Below are 18,773 nucleotides of genomic sequence, written 5' to 3'. Positions count from 1 at the left end.
AACGGTCGTCACTAACGCTCAGCTGACCGTGGTACCGTTCTCACATAACGTCTGGTCGTCGAGCCGCCGACACACGCTCGCCGCCCGGGCTGCGCTCTCGCGCACCACGGACTCTCAGGCGCCATGGCGTGACTAATGATCAGTCCGTCCATTATCCTGACGCCGTCTGTCCTCGGCCTCCAACGAACGGCCCGTCCCATCGCGCGAAACCAGCGTGGCAGTCGTGTTCATGTCCGCAGCTCGGCGCACCTAATCAGCTGGCAATGAGTCTGGGACGCATTTTTGAGGATTGGGATCATCATATTTTTTGCTGAAAGCGAGACAAAAATTCGTATTGTAAGTAACCCCGAGCAAATTATGACAGCCCGAAATACTGCCGCTTTACGTTTGATGAACCACCAGGATGAGTGGATGATCAGTAAGCACTCTTGTCACATTTGTGCCCTGGTTGGGTCAAAGCTGCGCAAAATTATGGTAGTACTTTAAGGGGGGTAAACCCTGGTAAAAACTCGTAAAATAATGCGGCATCTTAATGGAAATGGCGTGCGGGACCTTTTTAACGCAGTTAATTCACAACCGATGTTTGGTACGATCCCTGTAACCTTGACCGCGGTCGTCCGGGGCTGCGCTTGTTATTTCACGTGCTATTCCATGATCAGCACTTCAAAAGTCCATATGCGTTGAAAGGGAAAACACGGCGCGTGCGGTGATGGAACGCGGGCGCGGTTTTGTCTGCGCGCACCTCTGCCTGACGGCTTCTGTGGCTGGTGACCCGGCACGCCCGTCACTGCTCGCTTCCCTGATCACTTCCTGGTCGTCAGCAGGCTACGAGTCAACGGCCCAGTGGAGGAGGGTAACGTGCTCTTCGGTTTAACGTGCTAGTTTTTCTTTTGTTGCCATACGTTCCAACATTGCATCCACACGCAAATAGCAAGGTTTGCCTTTGTTGGTTTCGCTGCATGCGTGTTAAAGAACACGTCATAGTGTTTGCGGATACCATCACGACTAAGTTTTTAGGCCCGAATCCCGCCAGCAAGCTCACCCAAAGCAAAACAGAAACCAAATACGTCACATACCTGTGAAACTAGCAGATAGCATACCCGTAAAGTCCTGACCCTAGAAAGCAGCGTGCCCGTAACGCCCTGGCCTTAGAAAGCGGTGTGCCCGTAACGTCCTGGCCCTAGAAGGCAGCGCATTCGTTACATCCCGAACTTAGAGAGCAGCGTGCCCGTGACGCCCTGCTTCTCACCTGTTGCATGGCGCTTCAACAAAGCGCCCCCGCGAATATAACAGGCATCACTTATGCTGACAAACAGTGTCATTCCCAGATAGCATGTTGTCCACGCACGTATCGGGTGCGGGGGCGTTAACACACTGTGTGGTGCTCCTGAAAGTGGTTGAACCTGAGCTGGCTGTGGCCATGTGCGCGCTGGCACCGTGCGACTGAACCGGCCCGTCAGTCTCCAGCGCACGTTGCGCACACTCCTCGTCTGCCGCCATGCACAGCACCGCGGGTGTTGAAGGAGCTGACATTGATGACTGTTTGGTTTTGGAGCTTGGGCACCTGCATCGCTGCGCCGGCCAGCGTGACCCCGTTCCCGGCCCGCCTGCCGGCCTGGCGCGGCAGTGCAGTTCCCGTCAGTGCCCTCCGCTCCACTAATAACGGTCACGCCGCGCGCAGCCGCCAGCGGAGCCCGAGCCCGCTCTGAAGGCACCGTCAGGCGCCGCCGGGCATGCTCCCCCGTCGCGGCACCTGGTCGACGACGTTAGAACTACAGGTATGCCGCTGGCTTTGGGAGCTCGGCCAGTTGACGAGATACTGTCGACTCAGTGCTGCTTTTTCGTTGATATGCTCAAAAGCACACCGCATTTAGTCAGTACAGGAATATTTTTTTCACATAGATGCATGCTCTGAAATAAATAAGCCGCAGATTGATCTCTTAATGTTGCCGTTTTTGCCGTTGAGAGTCACGTTACGGCGGGGGAATGCGCTGCGGAGTGGGGCGGCGTGCCATCGAAGTGGGCTGCCGCTGAAAAAGGGCGCGGTAATTTTCATTATGAATTATACAATTTCCCAGGCCAGTGTCCAAATACAACGTGATGAAGCTTTCACTCAGGTGTCGAGCATTTCACAAACAACGAAGGCGTTGTTGCGTTGAAACTCAAATGAACGCACGCCTACCGGAGATGACGCTGGCGCTTTTTGACTCCGGGGAGCTATTCGCCCCCCTTGGGGACAACGTTCAGATAGACACTCATGACATATGGGGTGCTAGTGCACGCCCAAGGTAGCTGGTGGCGCCTGCATATCAGGTAGTAAAACAACAAATAGGGATGCATTAACCTTTTCATCAAACGTCGGGTCAGAACAGTCAGTCCATTACATTGGCTGCAAGCCTTTGGAGACAATACCTGGTGAAGGACTCAAGGGGGACGTTCTCACTTTGAAGCTTTGACAGCCGCATAAGATGAAGCGTGAAAATGTGCTTAATCACCGTGACCGAACGAAGAGGACAGAACAATCACAGGGCGGCTGGAATGCCTGGGAGTGGTGGCGTTTAACTGGGACGTGCTAGCGGCCGTCGACCGCAGCACTCGTAGCCACAGATTGGGAAGAGTTGGGATGGGGCCCCATCCCTTTCATGGTTCGGTCGGACGCGTCTGATTTCTTCGGCAATCCGGGTAATGCGAAATATCTTTGAATAGCTCAGAATGCGACTTGAAGTAGATGCTCCGACGGCAGAAAAACCATCGGTCACCCGGCTCACTATAATGAACGTATCGCTTGTTTTGCGCGGAGGTAAACGCGCTGCGAGCTGTGTGGACGCCCTCGTCAGCCCTGTGGTGCGCAGCGGTCTCTTGCGTCGTGTTGGCTGTAACGCGAATCGCTTGTGACACCCTGGCCTAAACTGTGATCTGGAGCAAGCTGTAACACGAATCGCTTGTGACGCCCCGGTCTGCCCTGTGGTGGCTGTGATGGCTCAGAGGCTAAAATGAGTGCATCCCACTAGGAACAGTCAGGGGCGGATCCAGAGCAAAGGAGGAACGGAGCCATGGCCTCCCCCTTGTGCCCCGAAGGGCCCATATGCTTCAAAGCGTCCCACTGCCGGTCGAACAGGTGCAGTTCATTTTACACAAAACGCAACAAAATTGGACGTTTCTGGGCTTCCGGGCGGCAAAGAACGGTGACAAGCGGAAGTGAAGGACCCGCGAGTAGACAATTTCTTTTTTGCTGAATGAGAGGGTGGTGATAGCGGGGTTTTAGGGTCCGTTACACGGTACAGAGGCCCTACGCCGTTTCCGGGATCCCTAAATGTCCACAAACCGGGTCAATCCGATCGTTAAGGAGCCTTCTATGTTGCCCTTGATTTCTCTGCATTTGCTCTTAGTGCCCAACGCAGCTGTTGGAACCCTTTCTGCTAGCGTGCCGGGGCACTATTGTAAATCAGGGGCCTTCCACGGATTCTTTCCATTCACCCGAAAGGCTCCTACGCTGTAGCCGGGGCTCCATATGTTAACTAGCCTCATGTTTGTCATGATTAACTTACCGAAATACTCACGCTATAGTCATGGGCCCTCCACATTAGTTTAGGGTGCTCCCAGTTCTCTGTCACTTGCTTAGAACCCTACGCCCTTGCCAGAGGCTCATATGTTAACCTGCTTGGGCACACTCAGGAATGGAGGGTCCTACACACTTGTCGGGGCCCCATCTGTTAACCTGATAGGACGCACTGGGTTATTCGGTGGCTCTGTGCACTGGGTTTTGGCATTTGAATGTTGGGCCATACGCCCCTGTCGGTGGCCATCTAGTAATCTGCTTGGGTACCCTCGGTCTTCCATAGGCCCTCCCCACTGGGCTTTGGTTACTTCTTATTCGAATGAAGGGCTCTACGCTCTTGTCAGAGGCCGTTTCAAATAACCTGTTCGGGTACACTTGATCATTCGGACGCCATCTACATTGGGTTTTGGGTATTCCTATTTAAGTGGAAGACCCCACGCTCTTGTTGGGGTCTATCTGTTAACCTCCTCGGGTGCATCCGATCGTTTAGGGCCCTTCACACTGCATCGTGGAAATTTATTCGTTTAATGGAGGGCCCTGCGCTCTTGTCAGGGGCTCCTTCTGGTAAACTGCTCGGGCGCACTCGATCATTCCTGAGCCCTCCAGATTGTGTCTTGGGTATTTCTCATTTGAATGGACGGCCCGATGTTCTTGCCGGAGCCTCATCTACTAAGCTGCTCGGGCCAGTGGTGGATCCAGAGGGGGATCACGGATCCATGCCCCCCCCCCTTTGTGCCCCGAGGGTACCCATAGGTTCTGAAGTGGCCCACGACCAGCCAATCGGACGTAGTTTTTTAATGCAAAACACGACACAGTTGGACGTCTTTGAGCCTGCAGGCGATCAAGAACAGTCGCAAGCGAAAGCAAAGAGCCCGTGAGGAGTTCATTCTTCGCTGATTGAGAGGGTGGTGCTTGAGGACGTTTTTAGGCTCATTACGCTGTCCACAGGCGATACGCTGTTGCCAGAGCCCTATATGTTCACATGCGGGATCAATACGATCGTTAAGGAGCCTTCCGCGCTGTCCTTGATCTCTTTGCATGTTCTCGTAGGGCCCTACGCTCCTTGAGGCATTATATGCCAACATGCCTGGGTACTCTAAATCGATCAGGGGCCCTCCATAGATTCTTGTCATTCGCTCGAAAGGCTCCACACCCTTTTGTTTGGACCTCATATGCCGGGGTACACTCAGTTGCTCAGGGGCCTTTCGCACTAGTCTCGGGCTGTTCCCACTTGCTCGGAGGGCCTTGTGGTCTTGTTGTGGGGCACATAAGCCACCCCATGCTCAGGAGCCCTGTACCTTGATCTGAAGTTCTTTCCCTTTGATCTCGTTTGTGGAGGACCCATTCACTCCTATTGGAGCCCTTTCTGTTAACCTGCCCGGGCACTCGGAATCGCACAGAGGCATTAATTAAATCACGCACACTGGTCTTGGACAAATGCCCTTTGCTCAGAAGGCCTTGTGCTCTGGCCGGCATCCTATATGTCAGCCTACCGGGGCGCTCTCGATCGTTTAAGAGCCCATCACGTTGGTCTTGGGTTCCTCACACTTGCTCCCATACTACTGACGGAAGCCTCTTTGTTGGCCTGCGGCGGCACCCATGATCGCTCAGGTTCCGTTGCTATTGGCCCTGGTGCCTTAGCCTTAAAGCAGCAGTCAGATATGCGCCGATGAATTTTTACTCGAATTTTAAAGCATAATGTTGCGTTCCGCCGATGTCGTATGTGTCGTTTTCGTTAGTTATTTAATTTAGATACTCGTGCATCACGTCCTTAACAAGCGTTCGGGTAGGGGGTCAAAGTGACCACCCCCGAAGGTTTTTCCGAAATGGTTTCCGAACGGTGCGGCGTAGCCGCGCCAAATTTTGCATAGCTGTAGACAAATGAATAGTGGATCGTTTGATAAACATTTTAGATGTACCATTTGGGTCGCTGACCTATGGCAGGTCAAATTCCGGCCATGGCTTCGGCGAAGGCAATTTCTAGAGAACCGTCCAATCTGATGCAACAACGGGGTGTTTGACGAGGCCATACATCGCTGAGATGCTTTCTTGGCCTAACAAAGTTTTGAATGAGCAAATTACGTTCACTTAGGTCAGGTATGAAGATCTGGCCAAGGTCAAAACCAACCTGTTGTATTACTCTAGGGCTGGCTGTATGGGATAGTTTCTGGTGCTCATTTCGAATTTATGGATGGCGTGGACTGCCTTATATATCTTTCATTGACTTGTAAGAGGGCAGAATAGGTCATTGGCCTAAGATGACCCAGGTCGACATTTGTTTTTAGGAGCATACTGCCTAGCGTAATCTTTGTCGCTTATTGAAATGCAAAACTCAGAGCAGTCTTGTATGATTTTGTCACCATGATCTTCAAATGGTCAAATAAGGTCACTTACATCAAACGAGTTTGTGACCTTTTGCTCAGAAACAATTGCCTAGGTTCTGGGGGCTCTTTGGAAACCAACCTAGAATTTGACATTGTTTGACCTTATCTGACCTGAAGGTCATGACCTAGGAATATCAAACTTTGACCTAAATAAGTTCACGTACAGGTCAACGCACCCTGCGAATTATGTGCCTCTAGCGTTCTTAGTTCCTGAGATTTCAGGGGGGGGGAGTCAAATTGACCTCCCCCACCCGAGCGAAGGGTGTCTAGCCGGCCACCCGGGCGCGTGTTAATGCATTTGAAATGCTAGGATATTTTGTTCTCCTTCCTAGAAAACAGGTTGAACATCCTATATTAGTCATCATATCAACCAGCCGGTTAGCTGTGGATTGGCTAGGAATCAAGTTAACGGTCGTTGCTAATGGCACTTGGCAGCCAAATTTAGTTCATGTTGCCATGCTTTTTCCGAAAAACGCAGCCTTTTAATGACAGAATTCATCATGATCTGGAGAGAACGGATAGTCTCCGTGTGTGTGCGTACGTAAAACGTCTCGCTTTTTAATGTTGCGCGCAGTTAGATGGATTTCCGTATACAAATAACAGGCCAGTGGTCTTAATATTTAACGGCAGGAATGCGATGATTTTTTTGGACGGCTTTTAACTCTAGGGGGCCCCACAATGTAACATGCCCCCCCTCGACGAAGTCCTGGATCCGTCCCTGGAAACAATGGCGCGGTGTCAATGCATGACTGCAGAATAACGCAGTAGATGACGGCTCATTGCCACAGGATGTGCCGCCGCCAGTCCATGTCGGCCGACGGAGCCACTTGGCCTGCGTCTTCACACTCTACGATCAGCAGGAGTACAGCCCACTCAGAGGGCGGGCCCAAACCCCGGCCTCCCCCGGAAGGCGCTCTCCTAGTGTCGGCACATAGGCTTGCAAACAAGTACACCACAAGGCCCCGTCGTCCTCATGAGGAACCCCAGTGGCGTTGGTAGATCAAGAATGTAGACCAGTAGATCAAAGATGCACCAACTGCTTGTACATTCTTGATCTATGGCAGGCGCGCTTAAGCCATAGTTGCCGTTCACGCCAGGAAAAGGAAAAGCACGACTGGCAGGAAAAGCAACAAGGACAACCAAAAAATACTGTCGCGTGCGATATGTTTTAGAATGAAACAAGGGCTCCAAGAACCTGCTTTGTGCAACTTAGCAACGCTGTTGTGTTTCAGACTATAATGCGGGAACGAATGCGCCTGAGAGCGGAGACAATGCGGCAGACCTGTGAGGGCAAGCCGCTCTACAGGGCGCCCGCCATCTCCGACAACATCTTCTACGACAAGTGAGCACACGGTCTCCGCCGCTCACCAAATGCTGCGGGGACACCTGTTTTGATCCATTATCTGCATTACAACGTCCGGAGATTCCATGCAAAATCCTACGAAGTGGTTTTGTTCAGTTCCCCTCTTCCCAACGCTGCAGTGGAGACTGCGGATGATAAAGATTAGCGATCTCCTTGATCACAGCTTGTAACAGCTCATAGGCGCTGAGAACCCCAAATTCGTGGCAATCGAATCGTTTCAGTCAACGTCTATAACGCCTTATAGGCATTGACAGCTTCTTGACCGCGTCACGAATAAAGGGTGTTTTCGCACCACACCAAGAATGTTCTATTCTACGTGGCGTCACGACGTGTTTGCAGCGTGACAGATTTTCTCTCTACATGTGCATTATTTCTGTAATAGTAACCACGCACGCGAGACAAAAGCATGTTCGTTGGCACGCATTACGTATGCGCACAACAACGTGCACTAAAATTTATCTAATTTATGATGCATGTTACAACTTTTCGTTGCCCGTCATTTGTCGTGGGAGCACAAACTGACTTGTCTATGGATGAAACTCTTGGACCCTTGCCGTCTGACTTCAATTGGAGAAAAAAGATTCCGTGTATCAGCCGAAAATCCAATGTAACGTCACGTACAAACGTTGTCCTAGTGGTCGCGAACATCAAGGGGCGCATACCCAATGGGGTATGACGTCATGAGTGACATGGACTCTGACTGATGTGACTAATGACGTCGACGAAGCATGCTTGATTCTTGAGATGACAGGAGGGGACAATAAAGTACTAGTTTGACCCATTTGACCTGGTTCGATCTGTCAAACGTCGCAGTCATCATTGTTCGAAACAGGGGCGGATCCAGGATTTCATCAAGGAAGGGGAAGGGCAAGCGAGATTGTGAGGCCCCCTGCAGTATGAGTCCCCCTCCAAAAAATACTCTTGCTTTTCGATCATTACATTTTAAGACAATTCGTATGTGTTGTATATATATACGTAAATATATATAAGTGTATGCATATGTATGTATTTAGTTATTCTTTTTTTAAATACGAAAACTTATTTTACTGTGCACAACCCAATAAGGCTAGGCATGCTACGCATTCATACACATAGACCTCACTCATTTTCTACAGATCATGTTAAATACTGTGATTTTGAGTCTACGTGTTTCGGAACAACAAGCAAAATGAACTTGAGTTTGCTGCTAACAACCATCAAAACTAAGCATAAACTTGATTCCTAGCTTACGTATTTACAGCCGGCTGGGCGATGTAATCAGCTGATAACTGGTGACTATTGCATAAGTTTTCCTTTCACATCAAGGAGTATGCCATATTCCAGCATTCAGAGTATGTTAAGAATGTGATGCACTAGTATAATAAGTGTTCCACGCCCAATAGCCAATGAAAATGACCCATAGCACGTCGGCGCTATGTCAAATTACGTTCGGCAAAAACGCGTAAAAATTCACCGGCGTATATTCGACTACTGTTCTAAGGCGACGGTACCATTGGCAATTGGGGCGAGACCTGAGCAGATACAGAATACGGATCAGATACAGACCGTACAGAACAGATAGGGCCCCCGAAAAGAGTGGAAGGCCCTCACTTCAAAAAGGAAGTACCCAAAACCAGATGTAGAGGTCCTCACGATGGAATGGGCCCGAGCATCTTATCAAAAGGGCCTCCGAGAGGAGCGTAGGACCCTCCATTCAAATAAAGAGTGCTCAAAACCCGGTGCAAAGGGCCCCCGAAAGATAGTGTGTAGCCCAACAGGTTATCAGATGACCGCGATAGGAGCAGAGGGCCCCAAATTCAAACATCAAGAACCAATGTGCAGGGCCCCCGAGTTATCCAGTGTGGCCGAGGAGGCGAAAAGAGGGGGCCCGCGACAAGTGCGTGGGGCCCCCTTCAAATAGCACGTGCGTAAGGCCCGATACGGAGGGCCCCCAAACGATCGAATGTGCCCGAGCAGGTTATCAGGTAGGCCTCCCACAAAAGCGCTGCCCCGCCCCTCCCCCCCCCCCCCCCCCATTAAGGGAAGTAGTACCCAAGACCCAGTGTGGAGGGTCCCCGAACGGCTGAGTGTACGCAATCAGGCCATCAGATGGGCCCTCGACAAGAGCGTAGGGCCCTAAGCAAATGACAGAGGACTGGAAACATCCTAGACCAATATACAGGGCCCATGTGCATATCGCAAGCGTGTCGGTAGGTCAACCGAGACCCACGTAAAAGGCCCCTGAGCAGCCGAGAATACCCCGGCAGGTTAAGATATGGTGCCCCAGCTATAGCTCACAGAGCCTTTCTGGCGAATAGAAAGAATCCGTGGAAGGGCCCGTGATTGACAAGAGTGTCCCGGCACGCTAACATGAAAAGCCCCAACAACAGCGCAGGGCCCTCTGAGCAAATGAAAAGAAATTAAGAGCAACGTGAAATGCTCCTTAACGATAGAAATTATCCTGAAAGTGAGAATATACGTCCCCGGAAACAGCATGGGTCCCCTAGATAGTGTAATGGAGCTTAAAATTTCCAGTTCACAAGTTTTCCAATCATTGAATAATTGTTGGATCTCTCATAGGCCCTTCACTTTTGTTTACGACTGTTTTTGGTCGCCTGGAAGTCCAGAGATACCCAGTTTTGCTGCGTTTTGTGTTAAAAAAAACACCACCTGTCCGGCCACCTGTGGGCCCCCTCGGAGCCAATGGGCCCCTTCGGGACCCATTGGCTCCGGGCGCCGCCTGTCGGCCGTTCGCGAGCTGAGGCCGGCTGCTGCCGAGCCGAAACCGGCGAGGTCCCACGAGGCGGCCGAACGCGTGACGCGGCAGCCCACAAAGCAGGCGTCACGGACCGCCCCGGCGGCCGACCGCCGTCTGCCGGTGCTGTCATCTCGGATCAGATAGCTGTCGTGGCACCTCCGCCGCCAATGGGCGCCGGAAATCCGTACGCCACCTGTGAGTTGGTGGTGGAACTATTGGTCCGCGCGGATGCCGTTAGGGGAGGGGCCCGTTTCTGTCCGCTGGCGACGCTGTCGTTCCGTTGAGAGACGGCGGGCTCGAGTTGCCGTTAAGCTTTAACGGCACTTGTCGGCTTCCGCTAGGAGGGGGGGAGGGGCAGGGGGAGGCCCTGCTGCTCGTAGTGGTGCTCGTCAACCCGGTGTCGTATAGGCGGTATCTCGTGCGTGGTGCTCTCCGTGGAGCCAGCCACGGCCTCCTTGGTGGGACGTGCCATGTTGACCTCGGCTGAGCGTCCAATGTTTCCGGCGGTAGAGCATGCCATGTTGGCTTTCGCCAAGGGTTTCAATCAAGGCAAGGAAATTAGGACGCCGTGTAGTTTTGTCACATGCCGCTGGCGGCTGGCCCACACCAGTGTTTCGGTGTGTTGCATACAGCGTACCAGCATGCACTTACGCACATACTAATGGGCGTTTCCGTGGCGCCAGCGGACATGTCGCACCCTGTGTTCGCAAGCGTAAAAACTTGGAGGTGTTTACTTTTGTCAGATAATTGCCATGTCTGAAACAACAACAAGCAAACGTTTTATTTAGGTTTTCAGCCTGGCTTGGACTACGGTACGGTGCAGCTGAAACACGGTGATTTTGAGTCACTACATTCGGCTGTTTCGAAAGGTTCAAGATAGTGAGTAAGCTGACGTGAGCATCTCGCTGGATATCTCAATTTTGTCCGGCCTTGTGCAATACCTCCGCCCGAGGTGATGCGGTCATGGGAACGAGGGCCAGGTACATGTGCGGTGGCATCGCAGTTTGTCTTTGGCTATGATGACCTTGGCTCTGGTTGATATTTGATCGCTCTTGCTCTCGCTGAGGTCACAATAGGTCATGAAAGGGCATGCAAGGCCACATGAGATCATCAAGGCCAATGATCTATGCTGCCAATAGCAGAGCAACTAGATCAACGAGTGTGACACGTTTAACCAGCACTTGATCGTGTTTGTCGAACTGATTTCGTATAATTTTATGTCACAATGTGTCTGCCCACAGTTTGTTACAAATACATTTCCAAGCGTCCAGGGGGCAACTGCAGACAACAACTATGCGATATTAAGTACCTGTAGATGCACAATACACTATTTCTGACCACAGAAGAGCATTGCACTGGTAACATGGACCCGGTTAGCACTTTATTTTTCATTTGGATGATTTATAAGTTCGACCTGAGTTGGCCTTAGATCACCTCAATGTCAGCCTAAACTGTTATGTGTGTGTCTTGAATGCTTGTGTCGTACAGCTGCACCTAATGAACTAGACTTAATCAGCAGCGCATTTTGAAGAGTCTCATTCTTACAGGCTACTGGCAGGCCAACTTTGAATGGTGACCCGATCTGACCTGACCATTTAAGGGGAACAGAAATGGTGGGAATGGACTCCCACAGTCTTAACGCTTCTTTTCGTGCCCTGAATATCCGTCCTGGCGTGATAACGTGTGTCTATCGGAAAGACCTTTCTTGGTCTTTCGCAATATCTGGTGATGCAACAGTTGGCTTAGGGTCAAAACCTTTGTGCGCAATTTTTTTTTTTTTGGTTTGACGAGACCTTTGCAACGGTATTTTTGTTTTTTCTCATATGGCATCTGAAGGTTGCAGATCCCGGGAGAGGTATAATACCTCCGGCCGAGTGCAGGTTTAAGGGAATATTCCACATTTGAAGAAATTGAAGAAAACATCGGATGTGATGAAACAAGTTCACTTATAATTGTAAGTGTGCTCTTTAGCGCTGAAGACTGCTCTAGCCACACCATTTCTCTATTGAATAAATATGCTCCTCAATACGTCACCATTTGTCTATGTCATCGCACCTAGCACAACATTGCTTGAGAGCCACTTGATGGCCATTATATCTGGAAAACATGCTCATGAACGCCAGATATGAACGGCTTGACAAGAACATTTGCATTGGCTTTGATCGTCGCCTGGTCAATGGAATGACAGGAGTCAAATGACGTTATTATGGCGCCATGGGTGACCTTATGACGTCATGAGGGGTTTAGGTGGCCTTGAAAAGTCTGCACGAAATAGTCTGCACATCTTCGCGGGCGTCTACCTTAGTAACTAAAGAGGTTTAGATCATAAGAAGACAGGGCTGTAAACTCCACCAAATTATCTTTAAGAGTGCTGTTTGAGTAAAAAAAACGATCAATTGTGGAGCACTCACTTTAACGCGCCCGCCGTGATGGCATTATATGCAGGGACATAAAAGGGGTGGTAAGACAATGGTATGGGAAAGAAACGGAATAGAGGCTGAATAAGACAGAGCTATTGATTATAAAAACATCTGGACGCGCCGGCCTGTCACTGCAATACAATAGCATATATACCTGCATCCACGTCCCGTGATTTTACCATAATATGTATCCAACCTATCCCGCTACCTATTGCATATGGGTATCTTTAGACTTACCAACTCATGAAGTTCGTGGTAAAATAGCTCCACAGTAATTTCCCGAAGATATTGCTTGCATGTTTTGTAAGGTAACACTGCAGCGAGTGTGGTTAATGCCAATCCTGCATTCTGCGAATGTAACATGAACCCACAGAATTCGCCTTGGTGTCATGCAGAGGCCGGGCCTGTGCGGGGCTCGCAGTTTTTTTCCGGTAATCTAGGTACGACCCTAACGTGGACAATAACGCCCGCCTGGCTCGCCTGGCCCGTAGCGAGCACCGGCAAGCAGTTCCACCAAGCAGGCCCTGTTGCCGTCATGACGTGCGACCGCCTGCCGTCGACAGGACCCATGCGCTGGTCTGGTGCCCCGTCTACAAGGCCGGCAGCACCAACTGGCTGAAGCTGCTCTGCCGGGCGCACAGCCTGGACCGGCCTTGGCGGCGAGGCCCGCGCCGGCCCTGCCCGATCGAGGTGCTCCGCAGACATCTCGGCACGATCGGACGTGGCTGGCAGGTGCGTGGCCCAGAGCGCTTGCGGTCGCAGATCGTCCCGTGCCTTCACCCCGGTGGTGCTGCTCATCACCGTTGCAAAGGAGGAGCAGAACTCGGTCCAACCAGGAGTGTCACTTCGCATGCCTCTGATTAGCCGGTTGCCGAACAGATTCAGATTTTAAAGGAAACGTTCCACAATTGAAGATACTGAAGCAAGCATCTGATATTATGTTTCAAGCCCACTTAGAGCCATTGGTATGCTCTTGAGCGGAAAAGACAACTCTAGACAAAATAATTTCTCCGCTGAGCAAATATGCTGCTCAATACGTCACTATTTAAGTGCGTCATGAAGCGTTTGTATCACGCTGGGGTGCTGCCGCACTAGCTGTGCGAAATTGCCAACCAAGCACTCCCTTGTAGCACTTTAAGCTCACCGAGAGACGGAAGTGGCTATGCTGGAAGTGTTCGCTGCGCCAAAAATTGTCATGTGCTCGTGTTTTGACCCTTTGTCGTAGTGCTCTTGCTTCATTATCCGTGAGTTTAATATGTTTTCCTGCATTCGAACACTCGGTTATGACACTATTCTTTAAGGGAGTGCTCCACATTCGTATAAGATTTTGACTGAAATAGCCATTTTGAGGATGATTCGGTGCAGGTAACAGTCCCGTCCTTCTTAAGTTGCTACGCAAATAACACTTGTAACCGACACACTTAAGAATAACGCCATAACCAAGTATGTGAGCACAAGTAAACATATTAAATGTACGCATAAATATGTAGAAACGCCATGAGAAAGGGCCAGCACGCGAGTGCATACGATATTTTTGGTTCAATGAACACTTTCAGCCCGTGCCGGAATTTTTCGACGTATTTGAAGCGCTAGGAGTAAGTAGCAATTTCGCACGACTGGTTCGGCGGTACCTCAGCATCATACAAGAGTTCCATGACGCGATCGAAGAATGGCGCACTAAGGAGCATGTTTTCAAAATAGAGGAATTTCGTTGCCTAGAGGAGTCGTTTCCAGTTTAAAGTATGCCAATAGTTATAATTGAGTTTATTTTATCATATCTGATGACTGCTTCAGCATCTTCTTATAAGAAACAGTTGCTTTAATTTCTTCGATTACAAATGTTATTTTCGTAAGAACTAGCAAGCGTGTTTTTTATATTATGCGGCACACAACGTCATTCGTGATGTAAATTTGCACTGCTAGTTCAACATTGAGTTCAACATCCTCCTGCTTTTTGAGCGCCGCTTGGCCTTTGAGATGGAAGGATTTGAGTGGTGCTGATGTGTGCGCCATGTGAGCCTGAATGTCCTTGAAATAGTCTGCACGAAAGTCTTTACATTCTCGCCGGTGCGTACCTGAAAAAGTGAAGTGTTTTTGGTCTGAAGAATGGCATGGCTGCCAACTGCCCCGAATGATTTGCAAAATTCTGTTTCGGTTTCAAATCCCTACCACTGTGGAAAATTCTCCCTTAAAGATTGCTCTGATGGTCGTGAATGAAACGATAGTCTTCGAAAGTACAACCTTACCACCGCAGGACCTCAGTACATCCTAACTACCTTAGGACCTGAGTTGTTTTAGGACAACGTCGTCCCTGAATCCGACGCATAGCAATCAACATTTTTCAGTTTTCAATAGCATAGGTTACATAATGTAAGAGCATTTACCAACCAAGAAAGTGTGCGATAGTATAGCTATGGCGTGCCAGATAGGACAAATAATTTGACAGAGGCATTTGCACCACCCTCTCTAAGCAGTTTCGGCTAAAGACGGTCGTGTGTTGTTCCGAGTGACTGTCGCAGGGCGTGCTAAACTGCAAAAGAGAATGTCCAACATGCGAGGAGAACCAGCATTTGAAGATTGTTTTTCATTATGGTGGCTCGTTCCAATGTGCAAGCTCCCTGTGCCTCCTGGCAGAGCCCCATATCACAGCTGGAGACCCCGCCAGTAACCGATCTACTGCAGCTGCCCGCAGCCGGCTGCGCCAGACGGTCACGCCTGCCCCCTCCGCAGGTGCCGCCGACTGTTCGTCACCGGTTCCTGGTGGTGCGCCACCCGCTCGAGCGACTGCTCAGCGCCTACCGTAACAAACTGGAGGGACCGGACCTTCACGCTTTCTACCGTGAAAAGGTAGCTCGCATGATCAGCCGGCACCGGGTGGGCCGGGTCGAGTCGGACCGCCGGGTGCATCCCGGACAGTCGCCGCCACCGCTTACGTTCGACGAGTTCCTGCGCAGCGTGGCGGCCAAGGACGTGCTGGACGAACACTGGAAGCCATACTATGCCCTCTGCACGCCATGCAACATCGAATACGACCTGGTGGGCAAGTTTGAGACGCTGGCCGAAGACCAGCGTTACATCTCGGAGGTAGTGGGGCTGGAAGAGCACGCGCACCTGCTGCTGTCAGACTCGGCCAACGTCCACGCCGCCGGTCCTACCGGCACCTACCTCCAGAAGTACTTCTCGCAAGTGACCAGAGATGAGCTTATGCGGGTCTACAGCGTGTTCAAGTTGGACTTTGTGATGTTTAATTACACCGTTGATGAGTATCTGAAGTATACCAAGCCCAATGCCCTCAATAGAATCTAACAGTGGCTTGGAAGGGGTGGGCGGGGTACAAGCTTATAAAACGAACAGCTGGCCATGCACGGGAGTGGCCCGTAACGCAAGGTCCGCTCCAGCCAAACTGGCGGTTTCTGATACAACTCTGGTACACGTTGGAATGTGTGAATGACAGCAGAACCTTCACAGATACTCTAATTGAAAGATCCTCTTTAATTGCATGAGCATTATGTTTGATTGTGTTCTGTTCGCATGGAAGAACGCTGGTACCTATGAGTGCGTCATAGCTCCTGTGAAAGAGCTGTTGTGTACGCGTTCCGCTAGTCGTTTTTTATGCGTGCGTTTGCGTTTTGCGTTTTTTGTGTATGCGTTCCGCTAGTCGTATTTACCGTACGTGTTTCATACAGAGCCCAACGTGTGCAGCGCGTGTTCTGGCTCCGCTGGCGGCACGCAGCTCCGCCCACCGGATGGGTCCGGTTCCCCAGCGCCGCCTGGTGGCAGCCGCACAACTTACGGTGCAGGGAATAGGTCGGCCAGGACCGAGCACGCTCGGTGTGGGGACCTACTCGTCAGTACCGGGCACGGCCGGTGTGGGGACCTACTCGTCAGTACCGGGCACGGCCGGTGTGGGGACCTACTCGTCAGTACCGGGCACGGCCGGCGTGGGGACCTACTCGTCAGTACCGGGCACGGCCGGCGTGGGGACCTACTCGTCAGTACCGGGCACGGCCGGTGTGGGGACCTACTCGTCAGTACCGGGCACGGCCGGCGTGGGGACCTACTCGTCAGTACCGGACACGGCCGGTGTGGGGACCTACTCGTCAGTACCGGACACGGCCGTTGTTGGGATCCGACTGGTCAAGACCGAACATAGCTGATCTGGAGACCGAGCTGACGAAGGCCTAACAGTCGAGTGGAGATGAGTTGGGTTAGGGCGGGGGGGGGGGGACAAGAGCGACCTACCACAAAACGCCGAGGCCGGAAAGTCTCTTTCAGTTCAAATGCACAGCGCTCATACAGGAGGCTCTCCATCAGGTGACTACCATTTCCAGCAGCGGTATATTATGTGAAGCAACCATTTAGCCATTAGCAATCATAGATACCTATGCCATCTAGGCGAACTATGTCTCCGCTGTGCTCGATAATCATGTCTGCTTGAATGTTGTAAGTGAATCCAACGTCCGGTTATAACAACAATGTTTGATTGAAATCAGAAGTGTCCAATTGCTCAATTAATGCGACGCGCGGAGAGCGAATGTGATATGGACGAGCAATGTTGCGTCACTGAAATTATGTGAATGGAACATCTAAACAATCAGCAGTTCATTTTTTAACTGGTATGTCACCTTTTCCCCACATTCCTCGGGTAAAGAGTCTATGCCAAGCAACCCTTGTTGACTGTCAAACTTGCACATTCATTAACGATGACATACATACAGCGCATGCCTAGTTTTTTGCTGAAAACCACATTGGATTATATTACACAATAGTAGGTGCTGCAATATTGGAAAAACGCAAAGTTGTATAAAATATCAAAGATCTCCAAAGCGTCATAGATCCACGTGTATGACTGGGCACCTAAAATATGCGTGATAACAGGGAGTGACAAAGTTAATTTAGCCGCATATCAGAGTTTCAAAGTGGTACAGCTGCTTTAGAAACCAGCGCGCTGAAATGGTATGCTTCAAGCCTTGTGTTTATTTTTGTCCTGCTGCTTACGTCGTTGTTTCGGCCGCCAAGGCCTCAGTGACCGTGGAGGACATGTGTGATGAGGACGTAACGATTTGCAATTCAGAGAGTCGGCAACAATTGTGGAGAATGCAATTTGGGCCATTTATACCGGTGTGGCGATCGAAACATAACACACCATGGGGATCATAATTGTGGTAAGACGTGCATTTTATATGAAAGGTTGCTGCCACACATACCGCACTTCTCAAATCCCTACCACCAGTGACATCGGAGGGAAGGGGGGGGGGGGAAGGGCAGATGTCTCCAGTTTCTATTGTTGGAAGACGAATTGCGTTTCCAAAATGTCACTACATGGGCGGGAGTCACGCCGTGATGAACAAGGCTAGTTTGCTCTCGGAATTTTTGTAATGTTTATGGAATATGTCATGAACTTGCACACCATTTTTTAACTAGAGCTCTTACAATTATCACAATACATTAAACTTTGACTGATACTTCCATTGCCCAGACATTTAGGATTTCCATTAGGAATCAATTACACACACACACACATATATATATATATATATATATATATATATATATCTCTCTCTCTCTCTCTCTCTCTCTCTCTCTCTCTCTCTCTCTCTCTCTCTCTCTCTCTCTCTCTCTCTCTCTCTCTCTCTCTCTCTCTCTCTCTCTCTCTCTCTTTATCTATCTATCTATCTATCTATCTATCTATCTATCTATCTATCTATCTGTCTATCAATAAATAGGCATTCAGTTAGGAATCTGGAAATGTGAAGTGCCGCTATTGGTTTGCTCCTATTCGTTTGACCCAAACATGCACTTTCCTTTTCACTGAGCCTATAATGTGCATGGGAATTGAGGAGCACGACAACGAATACAGGATTCAGATTTGTGGTTTGCTTGACTTCTGTCCCAGTTATTTGCTGTGGCATGCCTATGTTAAGCCAGCTTTAAAAAAATGAAGCTCATTAATTGGTAGCAATTGATTCTTCCAACCAGCTAGAATGCTGCGAACTAACTCATGGTATGTTGAACTTCGTCACCAGTCCGAATGCATGTTTGAAAATTCTTCAAGGGAGGCAAATATATCTGCTGACGTGTACTGCATTTGGCTGTGTGTGGGGACCAAAGCAAAAACTTCAATTTGGTTTGCAGCAGATTTGTGTTAATGCTAAGCTGTGCGAGACGGGATTACGTTGATTAAAAACTGGGTTAGCGGGTTAACTGCATCCTGGGATGCCAGGTTGAACCGGCCCGGATCCAAAAGTTTAATGTAGAAGCCTGTGTTTTCGCTCTATAACCGAGCAATGTTTGTCGCGTACAAGTTCAT

The 18,773-nt window shown here is 50.2% G+C and overlaps 1 protein-coding gene across 3 annotated transcripts in view; it reads left to right on the top strand.

Annotated features, from left to right (window-relative positions):
* The window catches only part of LOC119100923 (carbohydrate sulfotransferase 11), a 33,391-nt gene extending 17,230 nt beyond the window's left edge, over window positions 1-16,161 (top strand). For all 3 annotated transcript variants that reach the window (XM_037224126.1, XM_037224127.1, XM_037224125.1), the window contains 3 exons: window positions 7,176-7,285; window positions 13,027-13,195; window positions 15,194-16,161. In XM_037224126.1, the coding sequence (XP_037080021.1) occupies window positions 7,176-7,285; window positions 13,027-13,195; window positions 15,194-15,769 (855 nt within the window). In that variant the 3' untranslated portion in view covers window positions 15,770-16,161. The remainder of the gene's footprint in view (window positions 1-7,175; window positions 7,286-13,026; window positions 13,196-15,193) is intronic.
* The last annotated feature ends 2,612 nt before the right edge of the window (window positions 16,162-18,773 follow it).

Source organism: Pollicipes pollicipes, unplaced genomic scaffold (assembly GCF_011947565.3).
Source record: "Pollicipes pollicipes isolate AB1234 unplaced genomic scaffold, Ppol_2.1 Scaffold_4881;HRSCAF=5763_pilon_pilon_pilon, whole genome shotgun sequence".
Lineage (NCBI taxonomy): Eukaryota > Metazoa > Arthropoda > Thecostraca > Pollicipedomorpha > Pollicipedidae > Pollicipes > Pollicipes pollicipes.
Note: the sequence above shows the minus strand (reverse complement) of the source record. Positions and strands in the feature narration are given on the sequence as shown.